At 35.9% G+C, this 24,778-nt stretch overlaps 1 protein-coding gene across 7 annotated transcripts; it reads left to right on the plus strand.

Moving 5' to 3' along the window:
* The first annotated feature begins 1,972 nt into the window (after positions 1–1,972).
* LOC112187486 (ABC transporter C family member 13) lies at positions 1,973–24,558 on the plus strand. 7 transcript variants are annotated; one of them, XR_002931094.2, is made up of 37 exons: positions 1,977–2,243; positions 2,389–2,429; positions 2,524–2,611; positions 2,782–2,937; positions 3,050–3,181; positions 3,598–3,698; positions 4,344–4,407; positions 5,743–5,991; positions 6,625–6,694; positions 7,063–7,123; positions 7,826–7,913; positions 9,247–9,365; positions 10,265–10,362; positions 10,786–10,852; positions 11,715–11,832; positions 11,957–12,073; positions 12,513–12,593; positions 12,722–12,976; positions 13,658–13,759; positions 13,847–13,914; positions 14,495–14,626; positions 14,741–14,888; positions 15,477–15,766; positions 15,975–16,131; positions 17,009–17,184; positions 17,259–17,370; positions 17,492–17,545; positions 19,229–19,351; positions 20,181–20,279; positions 20,729–20,821; positions 20,997–21,107; positions 21,190–21,351; positions 21,475–21,662; positions 21,834–22,023; positions 22,616–22,783; positions 23,150–23,317; positions 23,939–24,558. XR_002931094.2 is itself a non-coding variant. In XM_024326301.2 (36 exons), the coding sequence occupies exons 1-36, from the start codon at positions 2,202–2,204 to the stop codon at positions 23,228–23,230; spliced, it is 4,338 nt and encodes a 1,445-aa protein (XP_024182069.1). In that variant the 5' UTR covers positions 1,977–2,201; the 3' UTR covers positions 23,231–23,623. The 7 variants fall into 7 exon arrangements, 4 of the variants coding, with proteins under 4 accessions (XP_040370189.1, XP_024182069.1, XP_024182068.1 ...); XR_005806216.1 differs by lacking the exon at positions 23,939–24,558 and having other exon boundaries at positions 1,975–2,243; positions 22,641–22,783; positions 23,150–23,623; XM_024326301.2 differs by lacking the exons at positions 6,625–6,694; positions 23,939–24,558 and adding an exon at positions 6,618–6,624 and having other exon boundaries at positions 23,150–23,623.
* The last annotated feature ends 220 nt before the right edge of the window (positions 24,559–24,778 follow it).

Raw genomic sequence — 24,778 nt, forward strand, 5'->3', positions numbered from 1 at the left:
TGGATCAATATTGTTTCAATATGTTTTCTTGGACCATGCCTGATGATGGTTATGTGAAACTTAATGTGGATGGCACAAGAGCTGGTCAATCAGGACAAATTGGTGCTGGTGGAGTATTACGTGACCATAATGGTGATTGGCTTTCAGGTTTTATGATTAATGTTGGTAAAGGACAGGTCCTTACTGCTGAGGCTTGGGGCTTGCTTTCTGGCTTGAAACTTGCTACTGATTTACAGGTTAATAAGATTGAAATTGAATCTGACTCTGCCATTCTCATCAAACTCATTGTTGAAGGCTGTGAAAGTTCCCATCCTCTTGGAAGCATTTTGAATAGCTGCAAGTCTCTACTTCATGGTTTTGAAGATGTGAAGATTAAGCATATTTTTAGAGAAAGCAATATGACAGCAGATGCCATGGCTAAGAGCAGCCTCTCTCATGATCCTGGGATTGTTATTTTCAATACTCCCCCCCCTCAAGCTTCAAGTGCTTTTATGGATGATATTTGTGGAGTTATGAGTAGGGCTGGGCATGGGACGGGACGGGACGAAATTCTGGTGATCCCGGTCCCGGACCCGGAAATAAAACTCGGGACGGGACGGGACGGTATGGCACTTTTTGAGAATTGATCCCGACCATCCCGAACCCGAACGGGATCGGGCCGGGATCGGGACGGGACCGGGACATCCCGAAAGAAAGGGAAAAAAAAAAAAAAAGGTCTCCTGCAACTGCAATTTCCCTAATTTCTGCAATTCCTGCAATTTCTGAACTCCAAATCATGCCAAATCAATCCACTCGTATATTAACTTCACCAAATCAATCAATAACAAATCAATACACCAGAATAGTAGCCACATCAGTTTCAAATCAATACACCAAATCAATAAATACCAAACCAGATTAATAGCTACAGTAATTTAAATCAGTGCACCGAATCAATCAATACCAATTCAATACACCAGAATGGTACTCATCCATCTCCTTCTTCCCACGACCCAAACCCCCAAATCCAACTTCAGAATGCAGACGGAGATGAACCTTCGATCATGAGAGCCACCCCTAGGACCCATGACCCAACCCATGGAGATCGCTCAGGCACCGCAATAGTCCGCAGATCAGGACAACTCGAACGACACCTCGTCGCCAGACACTGTCAAAACAACGCATGTCCTCGATTTTTAGAACAGAGCTTATCACAGCCCAAAACCCAGTTTCCAATTTCGATTCTTTACAAAAACCCAGCTCGATTTCACAAAAAAACAGACGAATAATAATCAAAGAAGCTGAAAGAGTGGTACCTGATCAGAGAGCAGAGCAGTCTTGCTTTTAGATCCGATCGGAACAACAAAGCAAGAGGACGAATTGATGAATGATGAATTGGGGATCTAGGGTTCTAAGCTTGGAACGGTGAGTGTCTGAGTGAAACTGTGAGAGACTGAGTGTGAGTATAGATCGCGTGAAGGAACAAAGGGATCAGAATTGAGATCGGCCTATCCGGTGTGCTCGAGTTCATGTTAGGACTATAGACTCAAAAATCAACCAATCAAATGCCATATAAATAGAAAAGTAAGAAAAATAGAATAAATGAAATTAAAACGGGATGGGACGGGTCTTTTCGGGATTCCAAGTTTCCAAACCGAAGCCCGTCCCGTTAAAACGGGACGGGACGGGACGGGACCAAATAGTTAATTTTCAGGATTTCAAACCGTCCCGTCCCGCCAGTTTTCGGTACGGGACCGGTTCGGGTTCGGGATTTCGGGTTCAAGTGCCCACCCCTAGTTATGAGGAGCAGAAGATCGAAAGTTAGCCTCCATGGGTAGTGTTTCTTTGTGTCTCTTTTTGCTTTAGGCCCTTTGGGCCTCGTTGTAACCAAAAAAAAAAAAAAAAAAAAAAAAAAAAAATTTAAAAGTGGAAAGAGCAGCATAATGCTCAATATCAGACATTGGGACTGCCATTCTCGGTAAAAGCAAAAAAAAGAAAAAAGAGAAAAAGAAAAATTATTCCCATGGCCATCATCTACAATTCACATTTTCAATTCCCATTCGCATTGACTTGGAAATTCGAAGTGGCGTCCACGTGAGACCACCACGCTTGCTCTGATCACTTTGCGTTGAAAGTGCGTGCATGAAAATGGCACTTCGCAGCTTTACGCCTTGAAAGAAACCCTCTCTCTCTCCCTCTCTGCAAAACCGAAGCAGCAGGAGATGGACGATATCACGAACCTGATCTGCCCTAATTCTCCCTCCGTAAGCCCTCTTTCCAATTTCGTTCTCTTCTCATCCATTTCATATCTCCAAACGAAAGCGCTGCTGAACTCAAATTCTTCGAAAGCTAATAAATTCTTCGGTTTCTTTCTCCCTGATTGTGAATTTGTGGTGATATCTGATTCAGGTGTGGGACGGGAATGGACTTTCCAAGTGCTACGGCAACATATATCCTTTTCAACTCCTTCTGTTTCGCTGTAAATTTCTGTTTCACAGAGTCAAAATAATGTTACGGACTCTGCTCCTCCTTAACAATCCCTACTCTGTTAGCTTTTGGTCCTAATATAGTCACTCTTGCTGTGATTTTCGTACTCGGAATCACTCCAAGGACCGGCAGAAGAACCTGGAGGGTGGGTTTTATATTCATATATATATATGCTGTGAAATTTTACTTCAGTCTTTTCGTCGTTATGCTCCTGTCGATTTATTCTCTTTGCATAGAAGAAATTCCTGACTCTGCATCATCACAGTTTGCTTAGAAGATTGTTAAATGTACTGATGGCCTTATGAAATTACTCAGATGAACTTTTCCGAGAGGTTTTTCTTGCACGTGCTTCCTGCCGTCGGAGCTTGTTCAGCATTTTTCGACATTGCTTTACTTTTAAAGAAAGGTCGTGGTGGTGTCTTGGTTGCAAAACATGAATGGTTGTTCAGATGTTCCCAGTTTGCTGTCTGGGTAAGGGTTTTTTATGTTATAAGTTTTTTTTTTTTTTGGAAATTACTTTCTAAAATTGTGTTGTGTTATTATTTTTGTTATAGAATTTTTTCTGGTTATTTTAAATATGCAGACAGTTGTCATACTCTTCTCAAGGTGTTTCAATGCTTGCCATATTTTTGGCAATCGCATCTTGTGTTTCTGGTGGCTTGTAAAAATACTTTTGGCAACACTTCATTTGTTCACAACATATCCTTCATTCAAGGTACAGTTTTATGTAGAAGTTTCTTATAGCTGAGTAAATTCCAGTCCATGGCGGGTTGTAAAAATGCCAGTAAGTTTAAAGGAAGATATTATATAAACTATAAAGTGTAAAGGATGTCGTCCAAAAATTTTCCATTTTGTAATCGTTAAGTTTTGAATATAAGATCTATCCAGACCAGTTAGCTTTTCACCACTTATGATGCAATTGATTCGTGTGGTCGAGTCTAACTGGACTTTATATTACATATGTTTAATTGTGAAACTGCATTTCAGTACTTCAAATAGAAATTAATAGTGGCTGTGATAGCTAATATTCTGTGGCATATGCTCTTAACTCGTGTGGCGGGTGGCGGTTAGAACGGTGTTTGATTATTTTTGTATATAGAGTTGTATTTTATGAACTATTTTTTCTGACAGGTCTTGTTATCTCTTAAGGAGATTGGTACTGTTTCATTGGACGTCGTTTTTGGTATATCAATTAACATCATCAGAATGAAGAGGGCATCATCCAACAGAAGGTGTGAGCTGTTTAATTAGTACTCACCCCCCCTTCCTCCTCCTCGTCCTCCTCCTCCAAAGCTCTTTCTTTATGGTCATAGTTACATAGGATAGATCGACAGTTCCCACTGTATATCGTTCATGCCTCTCAGCTCCTCATGGAGTAGGGGTTGATTCATATCTTATAATATAATTGTCATCCAGATACAGGATTAACTCATCTGCATAGCCTGTATCATTGCACAAAGATACTGTCTGGATGACCTATATATTGATGTAATTGCAGTTGATGAGTTGGGCTATGATCATAACATCTTTGCTCTCGAATCCCAATCGAAATTTTCAACTTTTACATTACGATACCCTGTAGGATCATACTCTGGGTTGCATCAATGTTTTTTATTTATTTTTTAGCTTATTGCAGAATAATTATAGCATCCTATTTATATAAACATCTTACAAAATTTGAATTATTTAATTCGTTTGTTAAAAGTGTTCCTAATAAAATGCAAGTTTTGGATGGTAAAATAATAAATGTGATATGTGATTGGTCATACAATCGTTGGTTTCATAAATGTTTTTTTTATATGATATTCTTTAGTTTTTGTACGATATAACATATTCATCATTGCATTCTTTAATTGATATCCTTCAACTAAATGCAGTTCAATGGAAGATTCACTACTTTCTGCTGACATGGACCTCGAGGAAGGTTCTCTCAAGGACTCTGTAAGTTATATGCCACCAAATTACTTGATAGTATTCTCTGTTCTTTCAATTTTGGTGTTAGAGTAACCTTCTTTCCATTGTTTGGTAGTTCATAATTAGATACAGTCATACAGGTAATATCATTATTATTTTCTTGCCATTCCCTATAATTTCCTTTTGTTTTTGTTTTTTTTTTTTTCTCCTTGAAGCTCTTCCTTGGATTCCATAATTTTTGACTAAGTCCATATGTTTAAGGATTTGATTTTTTCCTTGGGTTTTGTATGCTGTTTTCTGTTTCTGCTTTACACTAGGATAAATATAAAGGTAGATGCTGATATGCTTTAAGCACAAATTCCATAACAATGGCTATACTTGATGAATGCATACTTCATTGCTTTAGCATTTTGTAGGATAAATTCTGAGTCAATGCATAGAAAACAGCAAATCAACACCTTAACTTCAAGGATCATATTATCTACCAAAAATTTTGCTTCACCTATATCAATCATCAGTGAGCATAAGATATAATATGGTAGTGCAAGAGTGTGATTTCTTCACCATTTCTCTTATAGATTAAGAAGACTAAAATAGAAAGATGACAAGAAAAGTTTAGGAACATCTTTTTGTACAGTGACTCGATCAAAGTGTTAAGCCAAAAATGATTAATATATATATATATATATATATATATATATATATATATATATATATACAGCGCTTCTCCGGTGCGGACGTCCGCACTTTTTGCTTAGGTGCGGATTTCCGGTTTTAACCCAATTTCCGATCACATTTTCACATCTTAACCGTTCAGTTTTTAGGTCATAATGTATAGATCACCTCTACAAAATTTCAGCCAATTTGGTGATCGTTAAGGCATCCAAAACTGCAATTTACCATTATAAATACGAACGGTTCCGGTTTGACAGATTCTGTCCGTTCGTGTAAATTGCCATTTTGGATGCCTTAATGATCATCAAATTGGCTGAAATTTTGTAGAGATGATCTATACATTAGGATCTAAAAACTGAACGGCTAAGATGTAAAAATGTGATCGGAAAGTGGATCAAAACTGGAAATCCGCACCTTTTTCTTCGGTGCGGATATCCGCACCTGAGCAAACATATATATATATATATATATATATATATATATATATATACCTTACATTCTGCTCATAACTTCCACGCAATCAAGAAATATTAATCTCAAAAATTTGATGCTGGTTATGTACTTCAGTAGCTGTTCGATGTTTAAGTTGAAATTGTTAAGAGCGGGATGCCTCCCTCCTCTGTGCTATTTGTTTTAGTCTTCTTTTGTGGCAAGCTCATATTTACCATCTTGTATTGATTTTTAAAGGGCGACAATCAGAGCTATTTCAATCTTATGACATTCAGATCGATCACTTCTGTGATGAGTCATGGTGTCACAAAGCAGCTTGAATTTGAAGATTTGCTTCAACTTCCCACTGATATGGACCCTTGTTCCTGTCATGATGCATTATTTAGCTGTTGGAAATCCCAACAGAGTAGTTGCCCTGATCCATCCCTGTTTAGGGCAATCTGTTCTGCATATGGATGGCCATACGTTCGTCTCGGCTTGTTAAAGGTACCCTTTTTCTGTGAATGAGTTCATCCCTATCTGCTTTCAAGTACCATAATTGGTGGAATTGTATATAGTTTTGTACATATACTGGTAAATTTGTCACTGCTTTTAGTTCATGACAAGTTTTTCTTTATGATGTTACAGAAAAAGTAAATAGTGTCATTTTCCAACTGTCTTACTTTCAGAAATTATTCCTTTTTTTTTTTTTTTGGTAAAATTGTGTTCTTCGCTTGTAGTTAGTTGTAGAAATAGGTTCCTACGTATTTCTTTTTTTGTAGTGTAGATTGAGTGACGCTGTATTATAAATTTTGAAAGAATTACTAGACACTGCACATGTGTATTGGCCTTCCTTTTGTTTCTTACTGGGAGGCCCGAGGATGGGAGTAAAGGTCTACAGTTTTTTCAGTTAGAGGGACGGTTAGTTTAATATGCTGACATTGCAAGCAAGAGAAAGACCAATTTATTGGAATACAAATGGCTGCTATCTAATACAGAGAAGTTATGGAGTGAATCTAATTGTTAATGAAATTTTAAGCTTGATATCTTATTGTCGTCAATTTCCTACATACTTTCATAAGTAGGCAAATTAAAGATTAGCTTTTTAAAAATATAATATTCTGAATTGTCAGTCTCCAGGTACTTAATGATTCTGTTGGTTTTGCTGGACCGTTGCTTCTCAATAAGCTAATTCGCTTCCTTCAACAAGGTTTTTCATAAGTTGTTGGATTTACAGTATTTACTTAGAGCAAGTTCACCCGTTGGGTCACCGGGTCAGTTACTATTCACTGTTTTTTAGTGTTTATTTCCACCCTCTGGGTCACGGGCACAGTTTCCAAACTGACCCGGGTCAGTTTGCAGGTCACAAAAGTGACCCAGAGGTCACTAGGTCAGTTTGGAAACTGTGCCCGTGACCCAGAGGGTGGAAATAAACATAAAAAGTAGTGAATAATAAGTGACTTGGTGACCCAATGGGTGGACTTGCTCTCACCATCATTATCTTGGATGAAAAACATTTATAATGTTAAACATGCTACCCTATGTTCACAGAATTTGTCACTGTTGTGTTTCTTTCAGGTTCGCAGAATTTGGATGGCTATGTTCTTGCTGTATCCTTGGGCCTCATATCTATCTTTAAGTAATACTCTGATTCTTGAACTTTAATGACATGGTTAATGCAGTTTTTACTGTCTCCCTCTTCCATCCTTATCCCACCCCCTACATCTACGTTTTTAATATTGCAGCTAGTGTAGTGCTCCATACCTATAAGATAAGACATCAGATATAGTTTTTTTTTTTAATTTTTATTAACTGCTAAATATTATAGAACTAGACAATTGTCAACCTCTTTAATCTGTACATCCACTTTTCGCTTTTTAACATGGGTAAAAAGAAGGCCGATTTAAGCGTATGTGATACCATTTGAGGGCAGACCTCCCTCGTTTAGGTTACCTTGAAGAGCCCTCCCTTATCTGTTAAGTCTCCCATCTTTGGTGAAGGCAGGTTTAAATCTTTAGGTTGTTGTTATTGGCACAATTGACCTATTAGTAAGTTCACTTTATGGCGCAGCCTGCACAAAGTAAATTATTGTTGAATGCCTATTTAGTTATTGTCACCAACGAAGGATTATACTAAACCTAGTTCTTGGTCCTATGCTCCCTATTCTCCTAGTTCTTTGTTCTTAAACATGTTCCTGAAGAGTGACTGCTTTTGATGTCTTTTACTTTGCTAGATGTATACTTACAGTTCATCTATATAAAAGACCTTTTTGCTTTGTAGATACAACGTTTTCTGACAGTAAAGTTGAATCCTTTTTTTTTTTTTTTTTCCAATCTTTCAGATCGTTTTTGGATACACAATATACTTTTCATCTTTCAAAATTGAAGTTAAAGCTACGATCTAGTATCATGACAGTTATATATCAGAAGGTATGTGTTTCCTCTGTCCGTTCCATTGAATTTTTTGGACATGCAATTATATAACCGAGAGAAAATGATTGTGCACAGTCAATTAATGCTATGTTTTTCTTCTGGAATATAAACAACTTTTATTGAACAGAAAACATGATATAAGAAAGGGGACAAGTGTTGCCAACAGGAAAAAAAAAAAAAAAAACTCGGTACTCTTTTTTGCAATACCAAAAAACAAGATAATTCCCTCACTTCCTCATCATTTAAATTTCTTTTGAATGCAATCTCAACTCACCTGAAAAGTGATTTGGTGAACCAAATCAAAATATTGTTGTGTTATGCGATCTTGATAGTCTGAAGAGAAAGCTATGGTAACATATCATTTGAAAGGATCCTATTATCTGAACCTTTTTTAAGATGATGATGAGGGCGTTGCTCATTCGTCATTCAATTACATTAGCTGGACCGGTAGGACTGAGGGAAATATTGCATTGTTAAAAAATCATAAGTAGGATTTCAGACAAAAAAAAATTCAGTAGGGTTTGTTTGTGATCTGTAAGGCAATACAAAAGTTGGTAAACTAAACACTGTACCCACCTTTTCTCTTTATTAGTTCTCATGAGAAATGTTTATAGTAGTTTGCATGAATCGGGAGAGTTGAAATCTGTGTGTTTTAGAGATAGTTGATGCTTCCAGGTTGAAATAATGATGCATTGCATTATCCAGCTTCTGCTTCTTCTACTTGCTGAAGATTTATATTTCCGTTAAATCATCTATGTAATGATGCTTAAGTAATATGTTCTAATTTGAACTCTGTATACTGGAAATGTTGTTGGAAATATGGTGAGCTTCCAAAAATTAGGTGCATGCATGTGTGGGTTTTTTTTTTCTTCCGTTTTCTACCCATCTGGGTCTTTTATATACGTTACTCCCGTTGCTTTATCTCAAATTTAGTTTGGATAAGTTCAGTAGGGAGGATTGATCTGTTAAGCGAGAAACCTTCTGCTTTTGGCAGAGGAAAAAAGGCCAAAGTCCTTTGGGGTTGTGGGGTATTAGCGTGCTCTGGGTGGTTTGGATGGGAAGAAATGAGAGAATGTGGTGAAGAGTTTTGGGAGAGAGTTAGGTTCTGGACGTCGCCGTTGGGCTTCTGTTTCCAGGGAGTTTTAAGAATTTTACTTTGTCATTTATTATTTTAGATTGGAAAGCAGCCGCAGTTTAGGATTTTTGTCTGGGCTGGTTGTTTAGCTTTTCTTTTGTGGACTCCTTGTCCACCTTGTTGTCCTATGCTTATTTCTGTGTTTTCAATGAAAGCTCTGTCTCTTTAAATAAAGAAGTTTATTTTGTCTCCTAGTGCCTCTGTGTCAACCTAGCAGAGCGATCAAAGTTTACCGAGGGGGAAATTCAGACATTCATGGCCATAGACTCTGATCGCATTGTCAACTTAAGTAACACTCTCCATGATATGTGGAGGTAAGAGCTTTTTTATTGCATTTGTCACATATCTTATGCCTTTACTTTCTGTATGTCCATTTGTTTTCACTTAGGCTTCTAAGGTATAACTAATGTATCATTTATTATGTTTATTCATTCCTTGTTTAGTTTTGATTTTGATGTTCTTCATCTTCTTTTATTTTTTCTTTATTTTAATTTTATAATGATCTTCGCATTATAAAGTTGAAGATTCCCATACCGGAGGATCCAAATATATTACGTACATTAATATCATTTCCCCTTTTATATAATTTAGCATTCTCCATCCGATACTTCTGTCAGTGAGATTAGTGCAATGGAGTATTATAGCATGCCAAGGGAAGTGATTACGTAGGCTGTTTATACATTTTATTTGGGGTTGGTCCATGGCAAAGGAGCTTGAAAGTGGCAACACAAGTTTTCATGGGCCTGGTACCGGTTTACAAATAAAGTGACAATTACAGTGTGTTTCGATAACAAAGCATACACAAGTGTCTACACAAAAGGACACTAGACAACTGAAATATAAGATACCTGCTACAATGTTGTAATCACCATTCCAAAAAAGTCAATGTTGTCTAGATCCTGATATGATTCTGTTTTTACTGTTTTTATAAATTAAGATTGTAGCTTACCAGTGGTAGTTTTTGTTCGGTTAATAACGATGCTCATTTCTGTAAATCATATGGTTGAACTACTAACTAAAGTTATTGTTGTTATTATTATTATTATTATTAATTAAATTTTTTTTCTTCTTATCACTTGGCTTATAATTGTTATTTTTTAGATGAAATCACTGGGCCATTGTGTTCTCAGTATCCTTGTGAGAAGTTTGTGAATTAGTGGCTTGATCTCCTATGTTTGGTTTATTGACCACCCTCTTTCAATGAATGTTTCAGCTTGCCTTTACAAATTGGGGTGGCTTTGTTCCTTTTGTATACACAAGTCAAATTTGCATTTGTTTCTGGGCTTGCAATTACCATCGCATTAATACCAGGTACATTCGGAATCTCATTCTTGCATGGTGTTTGGGATGAGCAGGCCACAGTTCTAGTTTTATTTAAGCATTTACATCATTAAATTATTTGAGATGATGTAAAAGTGTAAAACACTTATGCAGTAATGAAAAGACCATTTAACTTTCTATAAATTAAGCAGTGTGTGGACCTAAAAGTTACTGTCAATATGTGCAGAGTTTGGTTGGTATATCTTGCAGTAAGAGTTGTTGTATGACTGGAAGGATTTTAATTTAGTTTCGTAATCCTCATCACAGTGGATTTTTTAGTCCTTTATACCTGTGAATGGAGCTTGGATGTACTGTTACTTGGAAATATGTTAACATTGGAGTCAATCACTAGATGTAGTTTTGTTCTGATTGAACTCTTCTTTTATTTTGTTTTATTTATTTATTCTCCGGTAGTGAATAAATGGATATCTACATTGATTGCAAGAGCTACAGTGAAAATGATGAAGCAGAAGGATGAGAGGTACATGCACTATTTTTTTATTTTATCTCATCTATGTGACAGTATAAGCTTTCTCTGAACGTAGTGGTTGCTTCAAAGAAATCAGATTTGTAGCATGCAGTAACAGTTGTCACAGCATTTAATTTTATAGGAAGCAGGTGAACAATGTATATCAAAACCAACAAAAGGAAAAATGCTACCAATACTACCACCTCATGTGTGGGCTTGGAAATGCATGTCTTGAGACACCTGAAATGGAAATGAAATATTAATCTTACAATGGTTCAGGACGATTGAATTGTAAACATCCAACAAGAACCCAAACCTTACAATAGTTCAGGACGATTGAATTGTAAACATCCAACAAGAACCCAAACCCTGACACCAATCTAAGTTGCTCCCAATCCCCAAGTTCATAAGAAGAATTATGTCTGAGCCTATTACGCAAACACAAATCACTTAGTGAATTCCATGATCACTGTAATTTGAAATCTCTTCAGTATGAAATTAAGTGACATTTAGTTTATAGTTATGGTGGTTAAGCATGCTAAAAATTGCTATTATTGAGTTGAATACAATATTCATATATTCTTTCACATATGATTTATTTTGACAGGCTCCCAGATCTGTATGAAATACCTCTGTTCACCTTAAATAAAATGTCTCAGGAACTGTTTACAAAATTTCTAGTGTTATTTGGAGAAATAATGGCTATGTCATATTTTTTGTCTCTGTAATTGGATAATTTTTCACTTCCATCCTTTTAGTTCCAATGTTGTATCTTATGATCTCAGACATTCACTGGACCCCAAAAGTGTAAGCTATTAGACAATGAGCCAAAACTACATATTAGGCTAATCTTAGTGTCTGGGCTCCTCGGCAGGATCAGAAGGACGGGGGAACTTTTGACATATATCCGCACTTTGAAAATGTATGGTTGGGAGCTCTTGTTTTCTAGCTGGTTGATGGAGACAAGATTATCAGAAGTTATGCACTTAACTGTATGTTTCTACTCTAATTCTTGGAGTTGCCAAGAGAATACCAATTAATGAGACATTCTTCTTTTTCTGTTATTTCTTGAAATTAGCTGCATGAAATAATGTTTGATTTCCTTACATTTTTCAGACACGGAAGTACTTGGATGCCTGGTGTGTATTTTTTTGGGCCACAACACCAACTCTTTTTTCTCTTTGTACATTTGGACTTTTCACATTGATGGGGCATCAACTTGATGCTGCAACGGTACTCACTGTTCTGCTAGCTTATACATACTCAGATCTTATAAGTTTTATTTTCTATGCATTTGATGTGAGAGCTAAGTTCCAATTGTATAAGTTTATTACTAAACACTATATAATTAAGAGTTTGCCTTTCTGTAAGAAATGCAAAACCGCAAATGCAATTTTAGGTTATTATTCTTTGATTTTTTTTTTTTGTTTTTTGTTTTTTGTTCTTTTTTATAATGTTGAATGATTAAGTGTCGTCGGTTATGTCTTTAAGGATTCTTAAGTGCATTTGTTTGAGGCAGGAGTTATTCTAATTTCTCTCTAAGGAGTGATTCCTAGAACACTTCCAGTGTGAAGCTCAGAGTTTCTATCCCTTTTTATATTTTATTATTGTCTGGACGCTGCCTAATAAAAATGTGAGGAAAAGCTCATCTTCTGCAAAATTCCAACTGCAGGTCTTCACTTGTGTTGCTCTGTTTAATACTTTGATATCTCCTCTAAACTCATTTCCGTGGGTCATTAATGGGTTAATTGATGTAAGTTTTCTTATTCCTTCAGTTTGAAGTGAAGGTTTTATTTATTTATTATCCTATTATTATTTTTTATTTCTTATAACTTTTGCAATTGTGTATTGAAATCATACTTTCTCTTTACTCTATAACAGGCTGTCATATCTGTCAGACGGTTGAGCAGGTTCCTGTCTTGCTCTGAGCGCAAGTCAAAGCTGGAAAAGACAGCTGATGCATCTTCACCATATTTCTCCAATGATCAGTGTGAATTTACCTTTGAAGATATGGCTGTTGTGTTTGATGATTCATCTTGTTCCTGGTCAAGCAGCGATGAAAAGGAATTGAATTTGGTGCTGAATCATGTAACTCTAGGTATTCCAAAGGGTTCCTTCATTGCAGTAATTGGAGAGGTCAGGATAAGTGAATAAATTTAAATCACTGCATATCTGATACCTTTTTGGAATTGCATTAAACAATGGATTGATAACTTGTTTTACTATTGGTTTCACAAAAGTTTTCTATTATAAGTCAGACATGATCATTTCTATTCTTGTGGACTATCTCATCTAGGAGTTTCTTTTCATCATCATGATGGGACTAGGCTTGATTTCACCATCTTTTATGCTACATTAAGACAAGATCAACAGTATGTTTCTACTAATAGATTAAATATCTTCCACCGACTCCCTATAAAACCTAAAAATTGAGGGTACCAGAGTGAAGTTGTCATACTTCATGTCATAAAGGTTTTGAAGATGCAATTTGGTGCTTAAGAGACAAGAACGATGACCAAGTCTAGGTATCTTATATATGTCAAGTGTTAACTGATGATAATAGTTTGGACTTATTATCCCTAGGGTGCAGTTCTCTGATGGACTTGTATAGTAATTAGGCAATAGACTCCTCTGTAGTTATACCAAATTGAGGCTTTGGCTATAGCAAGAAATTTCTTTCACACAATTTGTTAATAGTAACACAATTTTGTACGTAGATAACTGGGAATTTTTCTTGAATATTAAAGTATTTGATATGAACTTTTCCTCCTGCATATAGGATTTAATTTGACATCTTTTGCATTTACCATTTCTCAGGTTGGTTCAGGTAAATCATCATTGTTGAATTCCATATTGGGGGAAATGCAACTTGTCCATGGATCAGTATATTCTTGTGGATCTATAGCATATGTACCACAGGTTTGTAGACTAGTCCTAGTGCTGTTTGTGGACCTCAATTCTCGTGAGATATAATTTCATGCTTGCCTCTGCGTTTTGAGATTGTAGGTCCCATGGATTCTGTCTGGAACAATCCGTGACAATATACTGTTTGGAAAGCAATATGATCCCAAAAGGTATGATTCTTTCAAATAATGAACTTGCCTGATATCCCTCCCTTACTCCAAAAATGAATCAATAATTTCTAACTGTATGTTCCATTAGTCATATTTAATTTCCTTTCATTTTACATTTTCGGTTCATATCCACGAATTAGGATCCTGCTCGTCTTTGATAGTTTGGAATTAATAATAGGCTGCTGCTGAAATTTTAGGGACTAAGGCAATAAAAGATTGGGGTTCTTTGCTTTTTGTTGCTTAAAAATAACTTTCAAACATTTGAAAGCATTACTCATATGTGGAGATTTAAATAATAATGCGACAATTGAAATAGAGAAGTGACTTATCATAGAACTGGATTGTTGGGAATCTAAAGTTAAACTTTAGAGATATTATTAATTCCATTGCATACAGCTGAGCTAGGAAATAGGTTGGTCAGGACAACTTTGACTCAACAATCTAGGGTAAGCCGGCCTTCACTTTCTAATTAGGAACATGATTCTCCATTTTCCTGTGAAGCAGAGATGATCTCTTATTTGTCTTCAAGGGGAATGTTTATACAAGTTACTAACTGTGAACCTTCTTTTTTTATCAATAGATACACAGATACTTTAGAGGCAAGTGCTTTAGACGTTGATATTTCAATAATGGTTGGAGGTGACATGGCTTATATTGGAGAAAAAGGAGTCAACTTGTCAGGTGGACAGAGAGCTCGAATTGCTCTGGCAAGGTTACTCCAACTCTCTATACCGAATGTGTCTAGCTAGGATTCAGTTCCAAGCCCCAAATGTCCTTTGCAAGTTCTTTTCACGACTCATTGAATTTGTACATTGGGGAATTGCAGGGCTATTTATAATGGCTCCGATATGTTTATTCTTGATGATGTCCTCAGTGCAGTTGATGCAAGAGTTGCTCGTTGTATTTTATACAATGCAATTTTGGGTCCACTAATGAAAAAGCAAACTCGTGTGCTTTGTACGCATAACGTTCAGGTTATCTCTATGCTTTTCTGAATTTTTTTGTTCCCTTCTAATTTTGTTGTTGTTGTTAATATTATTTATTTATTTATTTTATTTTTATTTTACTTAAATTGAACATAGAAACATCACTAGGATGACATTTCTCTGAATGTGTTTAAAGTTTCTCACATTAACTTGGAATGCAGTTTCAAAAGTAAATCAGAACCATAAAAGATCATTCCAATTTAGTTTTATGAGAATAGTAACTATCAAGTTTAGACTATTTATCGTGTTGGAATTCTGTACTGAGAAATCTAGAGATTCGATTATATAATATAGTCTGATAACTCGGCTTATTTTTCTTTTTTTCAATTTGTTGTTTATATAAGCTCCAGCTTCCTAAATGGATTAATTCTCATTTCATATTCTGCTGATTTGCTGCTGGACAATTTTCTAAATTCAAACCTTTCATATCTAGCATGTTTTAGTCTTCTTGTATTATTCAGGAATCTGAATGCTGAGTGTATTAGCAAGTAGCATCTTCAAATCATGGGAATCTGTTCTGTGCTTCCATTAATTGGAACTTTTACAAGTGAAAAATTGTGCTTATTTATTGTACAGGCAATATCTTCTGCTGATACAATTGTGGTTATGGAAAAAGGACATGTAAAGTGGGTGGGACCTTCTGCTTGTTTGCCAGCTTCTTCATATTCAGCATTCTCTCCACTGAATGAATTTGATAAATTCTTACTGAATGAAGGAAAAGAGTGCAATGTACCTGCAGATTCTCTCACAAAAGACCAACAAAACCTTCCCTTAGAGAAAGATATTGTGCCTGCTTCAGAGGGAAGACAAGATATTATTGAAGTTGAGGCACGGAAAGAGGGAAAAGTAGAACTTTCTGTCTACAAGTAAGTAAAAGATTTGCAAATTAACACTCTAACATCAATATTTTTACCATCTATTAGTTTCTTTTAATGATTTGTTAGTCATTTTACTTTTTAGGGAAGTTTATGGGTAACATTTCTGCATGTCAGATTTTACAAAAAGGAAAAGTTTGTTGCAGCTGTGAATATAATTTGGGTTTTCAAAATTCAAGTTTGCATTATCTTCTTGCAGGAATTATGCCACGTTTACTGGTTGGTTCATTTCGGTTGTAATATTTCTGTCAGCAATCCTAATGCAAGCTTCTCGTAATGGAAATGATCTGTGGCTGTCATATTGGGTTGATACAACAGGAAAGAGTCAGAAAGGATACTCTACATCCTTTTATCTGGTAAACGGCTACCCCTGTTTTCTATTATTATGGCATGATTTATCGTTTTTTCCTTGAGACAGATGGATTAAAAGGTTTTTCCAGAGATCCTATTCGCTTTTTCAAATAGTATAAGACTTCAAAAGATAAATGAACAGGCTTTTACAAGAGACAGTTTTATTAAATTAAGAGATTTTGAATCAGCAGATGGTCATGAGAAAGAATTAATTTGTAATATAACCAGGCACTTAGTCATACTGTCTCTCCTCTAGTTTTTTCCTTGTGATTTTGGCCATTTTCTACTTGGGTCCCTGTAGTTACAGTTTTTGCAATTAATGTTAAACGAAAAAAAATCCAACAATCAATTCCAAATTTGTCATTGTTCCACTAAACTATTATTAGGATTCTGAAAAAAAAATTTGTTTTATAATGTAATTAGAGCTGTCTCTAGTAGTATGGTTTCCTTTTTGGTTGACACTATCAAAAGTTATAAACGTAATTACAATAGAAAAGTAGGAAACATGAAAACCCCCTAAACAAAGTAGGATGCAAATATTCTTTCAACCCTAATTCTCCATGGTTCTCTTCCTATCGTCCTCTTATACAATAATAAAAAATATCAGCATGAATTTTTTTTTTTGGTTAGTGATTTACATTATAATTCTGTCAAGGACACAGAGGTACGATCCTATAGAACAAATCTTGTTCAACTAAGGTCGTATGTTGCTGTGTAACTAATTTTACCCTTTTTGGTTGAAAATATAAGTGCTGAACTTACCTTTTATGCAGCTACAATCTGGATAACAGATAATGCATTTATTTGAAAGAAAAATGTGGGAACCTGAATATGATAGTTAGATGCTTTTATCTTTTCTTCTGAATTTTTTGAGTTATACAGGTAATACTGTGCATCTTTTGTACTGCAAATTCAGTTCTTACATTAGTGAGGGCCTTCTCATTTGCATATGGCGGCGTACGAGCTGCAGTTAAGGTGCATGATACACTGCTGAAAAGGCTTATCAATGCACCTGTTCAATTCTTTGATCAGACACCAGGTGGAAGGATACTAAACAGGTTAGAATTCATTTCCGCTGTTCTTCATTTATTAACTATACTTCAATATTCTACTTATTCTTTTTATTTTGTAGGCTATCTTCAGATCTATACACAATTGATGATTCTCTTCCCTTCATTCTCAACATTCTCCTAGCTAATTTCGTTGGTCTTCTGGGAATTGCAATAGTTTTGTCATATGTTCAGGTATAGTGGAGAGTTTTGAAGATCATAATTATTTTTCTCTAAATCTTTTCTTCAGAATTCTGAAACTTTTTCCATTATCCTGATTTAAATGCTGTTCTAAAGGGTTTATGCTAATCTACAGGTCTTCTTCTTGCTTTTGCTATTACCGTTTTGGTATATCTACACCAAACTTCAGGTATTCTTCATGTCTTTTATTTTACTTCATTGACAGAGCTAGGGTGCAGATATAAATTTTTCAAACCATGAGAACCCTTTGAATATTTAATTAAAATATGAAACTTCAGGCCAACACCTGGAAAGATTTTATAAGACATAGTTTGCCTTGTGAAATAGGTAAATGCATTGTTCTAGGTCATGGGGGCAATGTAAAATATTGATATAAAAAACTCTAATTTTCAACCAAATGATGAGGGAAGATGGTGGAAAGTGGTTTCCTAGTTCATTATGGTATGAAATTTACTTGTAATCTTTACCTATTCTCCAAATACAAGAAGCAAAATATTTCGGATTTTTTATATCATTTTCCAGCCACACCCAAACAAAGTAATGTTCAACATTCACCCTGTTAGTATAGGTATTATATATATATAGACGGAGGCGTTCCAAAGAGGACGTCCGCACTTTCGTTAAAGTGCGGACGGCGCTGCTGCAGCTCGGCTCGGGGCGCGACGGAGCGGCGGAGGTTGCCGGAAGGACGCCAGGGGTCGGGCGGAGAGGTCTGCAGTCGGTGGAGTCGCCGGCGACGTCGTTGCAGCGCTGCCCAGAAAACCTGCAGTTGCAGGTCGGGTTGCAGGCCTGGAACGCCGCTGCTGCGTCGCCGTCCGCACTTTAGCAAAGTGTGGACGTCCGCTTCAGAACCGGCCTGTATATATATATATTTATATAAAAATAAATTTTTTTTTTGGCTGAAACAAATCAACTGGAGCCTAATCTGTTTCTACAGCATCTCAAAAATATATACTTGATGTTAATGGAAAACAATATCATCACTCTTGGTGGAGTGTGTCACTATAACAGAACTTTCAAGTGGTATCAGAGGGAATAGAGTGATCCTTCACAGTAAGATGAGGACTATCAATTTTCATGCCATTAGAATTGGAACATTGAGTTTTTAAACGAGTCTGGGAAAGTTCCTTGCATCGGAGAAGAATCAGCGGACTCTGATAGGGGGACATAAATTAACTCTGGGAAAAAAGATAGTATTTTAAAACTTAATTACTGACTCACAACATATTCACAGGCTTCTGTTTATAGTAAATTCGTAAACTAACTATTGACCCTTGATATTCCCAAATAGTCATTCAGTATTTTTTTAAGTAAAGAATAATGAATCTTTAACATTCTAGGCAACTGCGTAATAGTTAAGGAGCAGAAATTTTAATCTGAAGTTTTTGCAGAACTTTTTAACCAAGAATTTGAACCTTCATTTCTGAGTGAATGGAAATAAAACAAAGAACTAGTTCCAAGATTCCAATTTCTGGGAACGTCTCATTTTGTACTAAAACTCTTTGATGTTGATTGTTCATATTAAAATATTAAGCAATCTATTACAGAATTATTTCACACGTTGATTGTTCATGTTTACTATTAGGCAATTTTGACTTGCATGCATTAACTTATCCATTTGGAAGTTGGTAAACCAACAAGATTTCTCATGGTTAGACCGTTAGAGCACAAATTTGGCAGTTAAATCTCAAATTGCACATTTTGAATCTGATTAGACCTACAAATGTGATAGATTGCATGTCTGATCCTTAAGATCTTATCAATGTGTGAGAAATCATTTTAAGTTAAAACAAATGTTAAGCTGTCTAGTCAATGAAACACTACACTTGTTGTAACCAAAAAAATTCTGCAGTTCTTCTACAGGTCAACATCTCGAGAATTGCGAAGGCTGGACAGTGTGTCTCGGTCTCCCATATATACATCCTTCACAGAGACACTTGATGGATCATCAACTATACGGGCATTTAAGTCTGAGGTAGATCATGAACTGACTGACAAGTAACAACTAACATTGTTCATCCACTGATGTCTTGCATTAGATTGTACAATTGCTTCAAAGGGAAAAAATAGAAAAACTCATGGGTACCCATGCACACACAAAGGTGCACTACCACCACCCTAAACTTGATTTTGGTTTAGGAAACATAGCTTACCACTTTCATGGCTCGTGAATAGTTCCAGGCAACGAGCCTGGGAATAAAGAAGATTTGAGGGATGATCTATAGAAAATGTTGAGAGAGCTTGTAATGGCCCTAGTGGAAGTAGTGTCAAGTGCACGAGTTTTGCGCCTATTTAAGTATTATTGTGTTCTCACTTCATGTATTCATTTCAAAGTATCACTAGAATGATGTAAGTTATTATAGTCCTTTAGTATAACAAGGTTGAGGATAACTCCTCATCTTTTATTTTTTCTTATTGTTTTTAGTGGACAGTGTTTCTTGCAAACTACCAAGATGGCCTTTTTTGTCACTTTTATTTTTTGACCATGATGAATAATGATGACTTGCTAACAGCTTGAGCTTTTGAGGTCTAGGGGTTCTGTAACATGGTATAAAAGTTCTGGTGGTAGGGGTTTTCTGTATGAGACTTTAAAATGAGTTAGAAACTTCAAATCCTTACTCCTTTCTACTTTTTGTTGATTTGCAAGTTGCACGGTGGGGTTGTAGGAGGATAATAGCTTGATATACATTTTTGACCCATTTCCTAACAGCTTAAGCATCTGGGATCTGGTGGTTCATTAACTTTTCTTGTAATTATAGTATAGTTAAAAGATATATTCCAACCAATCTTCTGGTTGTGGACAGGACTTCTTTTTGGCCAGATTCACTGACCAGGTGAAATTGTATCAACAAACTTCCTACACAGAGTTAAATGCAAGTTTGTGGCTTTCCCTACGTCTTCAGGTATAGCTGTGTTTATCTAATATACTTTGCTAAATTCAAAAGTATTATACATTACAGTATGAAGCTTTATTCCTATTATCTAAAGCAAATTGGGTACAAGTTTAGTTGCAATTGATAATTGTTTCTAAGAGCATATGGTTGGTTTTAATGCTTAAGATTTGTTTGCTTAAAAGAAGAGTGGTATGTATAGTCTCTTAACTTTATGAGAAATATAATGAAGATAACCTGTTAAAACAGCAGTAAAACCACAGAAATCGCTAATCCCTGGAATTGCAAAATGCGTTGAACCCTATGATCGGCTCTAGTAGCAGGATACCTACATTTTAGGGGGAGCTTCAGACATAAAATAATTTTTGCCCACATCCTAAGAGCTTCAGCATTTGGGAGTAGTGGTAGCCAAAATAGAGTTTATCATAACATTTTTTAACTAACATGTGAGCTTCTTTCAGTTGTCAGCAGCATTTATCATCTCATTTGTTGCTATTATGGCTGTTCTTGGATCTCATGGTGGATTACCAATCGGTTTCAGTACCCCAGGGCTGGTAAGCTCTTTTAAACTTCATATATATTGACACAAAGCTCGCTCCTAAAAAAAGAGAGGAAGAGGAAGGAGGAGTGGGGAGACAATGACAGGCAAAGCTGAAATCTTTTAACCATTTCCCTCGTATCCTAATTGAAAAGAGAATTGATAGATATGCACTCTGCACTCTTTTATAGGTTGGTTTGGCTCTATCTTATGCAGCTCCGGTTGTAAATTTACTGGGAAGCTTTTTGACAAGTTTCACTGAAACAGAGAAGGAAATGGTTTCCATTGAAAGAGCTCTTGAGGTACAAGATGGACCTTCGTCTAACATATGTTCCAACTAATTACTGATGAGTTATGACTGATTTTATAGTTAATACTTAACAGTATATGGAGGTTCCTCAAGAAGAAGTTGATGGACTTCAATCTTTAAACTGCAATTGGCCATTTCAAGGACGGATTGAATTCCAAAATGTTACCTTGAGATACAAGCCATCTTTTCCAGCTGCACTTTGTGATATTAGTTTTACTATTGACGGAGGGATGCAGGTAAGAGAAGATAGCTTGATACTGAATTAATTTTGTCCATTTTATTTCAATGATTAGGTGTTTGGATGTTAAATGTTATAGTTTATTAGTTGGTCTATTAACTTTTCCTTGATTATTAATCAGGTTGGTATTGTTGGAAGGACAGGAGCTGGAAAATCTAGTGTTTTGAATGCCCTTTTCCGCCTCACACCAATATGCACAGGATGTATTCTTGTGGATGATATAAACATAGCTAATGCTCCTATCAGGGATCTTCGTGGGCATTTCTCTGTTGTTCCTCAGACTCCATTTTTATTTGAAGGATCATTAAGGTAATTTTAGTGTTAAGTACTTTTGGTTATTTATTTTCATTTGATATTGTATTCTGGGTTGTATAATTTCTATTAGCTAAAAGCATATGACCTGTAATACATTTCGTTTGGTTACATAGACTACTCTCCTATTAATCAGTAAATCTGCTTGTATTTCATCCTAATTTGTAGGGACAATCTGGATCCATTCAGGCTGAGTGATGACTATAAAATTTGGAAGGCTTTGGAGAGGTGCCATGTCAAAGAGGAAGTAGAAGCAGCAGGAGGTTTAGATATTCACCTAAGCGAATCTAGGATGTCCTTTTCTGTAGGGCAACGGCAGCTTCTTTGCCTTGTACGTGCACTGCTCAAATCTTCAAAGGTAAGGTGTTCGACTTTTTCTACTCTAACGGAGAGAGTGCAATAATGCCCGAGGAAGAGCACAATAAAATAACCATACTGTGAATTGCAATGTATATATCAAATCACTTCTCTAAGTTTCTTAATTATCAATTTTACACAAATTTTTCTTGTTTCTAAGCAGCACCTTCATTTTTGCACTCTGTACAGATAAATGAGGCTTTTGTATTACCAAGGATCCATTTAACATGAATCATTGTTACCTACTGTGTTTCCAACCTATTCAATCTGGTTAAAGTGCTTCGTTCTAGATTTCAGAGATATTGACCTCATCCCTTCTTTTCAATCTTCTTCTTGAGCAAACTAAAATTTCTTAAAGTGCACTTGATTCAAATTTACATGTCCATACTGTTATTCTGAGAATGGAAATGGAGAATGCTTTTCAAAATTTTTAATCAATCCACAAATTATGACTTAAATTTACACAGTTTGGCCTTGCAATAGAAATATCTCAGTGGAGATGTGGTTATGCAGGATCAGTTCTGTTGCATGGTTACTTTTGGGGAGGGATATTTTATTTTATTTACAGATGAAGACGTGCACTAAATTTTCAGGTGCTTTGTTTGGATGAATGCACAGCTAATGTGGACACTCAAACAGCATCTACCTTACAAAAAACCATATCTAGTGAATGCAGTGGCATGACAGTTATCACAATTGCTCATCGTATTTCCACCATTCTGAATATGGATAATGTCCTGATCCTCGACCATGGTATCCTGGTAAGTCATACGGACTTTTCAGTACCCTTGTGTACTTGTATCTTTGCTGTTATTTTCTATCAATTATTTGCATGAAGAAAATAAAACTGTTTGAAAGAAAAGTGAAGACAACTATTAAAAAGTTCAATGATAATTCATGTGGCATGTGTTTGATACTTCGATTATGTCCCCAATGATGAATACTTCCTGACTTTATAGTTGAGGGCAACCATTTAATGAAACAAATCCTGCAATATTCCAATTGAGAAAATATAAATTTTGCTATGTGATGACTCGGAGTATCTTGTACCAACTTCCCAAGTCCTTTAAATTTACTGGAAAATGTTCTTGAAAAATCCTTATACCTCCTTGTTGCCCCCTCTGTAGGTTGAACAAGGAAATCCGCAGGCTCTCCTACAAAATGAGTTCTCCAGATTTTCCAGTTTTGCTAAAGCATCTACAATGTGATTACCCAACAACTCAACAAGTACTGCTGTTGTCATTGCTGAGTTCTTGCAATCAGCTAGTTTGACCTACAATAGAAGCTATATTATTGTAAGTTAGTACCTTCTTAATCCTCAACGTGAGTTAGGAATCAATTAATGTCACTGTTAAATATAGCTAAGTTACTATGAAGATTAGCATCATCTGATGAATGAATCTGTAAGTGACTTCTTGTTAACTGCTTCTGAAGCTGAAGGTATAAAACTAGCTGTAACCTTTTTTAATTTTAGTAAAAATGATAACTTTAGGGAAATTAAATTCACACTCCCTATTTTACAATCCACACTCCTTGTTTCATTTTTTAGTATCTTAAGTTTTGTCTTTTTGTAGTGTGGATTGTAAAAATGTGATGTTAATGTACTAAAAAAGAAAACATGGAGTGTGAATTGTGAAATGAGATGTCTGAATTTCACTCCCCTAACTTTATTATCAAGTTGGTAATTACAAAGGAACGTGCCATGAAGTGGCCATAAACATAAGTTTTCTACACATAATTCTACACTTACATAAGCCTGTTCACTTAGAAATGCTTAGAAAAATATGAGTACAGTAAAAATGAAATCAGAACTCTCAAATCTAGGTGTTATCACTGTAAAGTCTCCTCATCCAGTCGATCTAGTAAAGCTTGCCTCAAGCTGTACTCACCACCCTATTTGTTGATTTTTGGCTTAGGGGATGAGTGACTCCCAACATGAGCCAAATTAGGATCCTTCTCCGTAGGCACCATTCATTTCCCGTAAGGGATGATTTCTTCCCATCGAAGAAGCATGCGATTTCATTTTGGAGCCTGAAGATGCGTTGGCCCTCAAAGCACCACCATTCAGTCGGTTCTCTCTTCCTTCTCTGGCCGTTGAGCTAGCCGGAATCAATGTAAAAATCGTAGGACCAATCTCCCTAGTCAATGTAAAGTTTAGAGGGTCCTTTGATTCAACAGCCCTACCCCCCTCTTCAGGGGTGAGTCATGAAAATCAGTGCCTTGTCGCTTACCCAAAACAGGGATAGCAAAACCTGGAGGGATGTCTTTATTCCGAGTCAATAAGCTAATGATAGGAACTATTCTCTCCCTGTAAGGGACGTCGCCTTTACTCTGTAAGAGAACTAATATCCCTTGTGCTGTCAATGTGCTGCCCTTCTAAGTGTCTTGATCGAGTTTCCATCTTGCAACAAAGTGGTAATTTTATTTATGTATTTGGAATTATCTAGTTATGTAATTAGGGTTGAATTCGGTCCTAATAAAGCTGAAAGAAAAATAATGACGTCTCAAATGATCAAGTTGTCGATTGAGGAATTCACCCAGAAGTTTTGTAGATATGTAATAAATGTCCTATATGCAAAATGTTAAGCACACATTTGTTACCAAATTTAAGATATTTTTTATTATTTTATTTTTCAAAAATAGTGTTAATTCATTCATTGATGAACCAAATTACACATAACGATCTAATTAATGAGACTAGTAAAAAAATTGTTACTTAAGTAATTCAACTTTTATATAGGGGGGGTGCATATATT

Source organism: Rosa chinensis, chromosome 2 (assembly GCF_002994745.2).
Source record: "Rosa chinensis cultivar Old Blush chromosome 2, RchiOBHm-V2, whole genome shotgun sequence".
Taxonomy (NCBI): Eukaryota; Viridiplantae; Streptophyta; class Magnoliopsida; order Rosales; family Rosaceae; genus Rosa; species Rosa chinensis.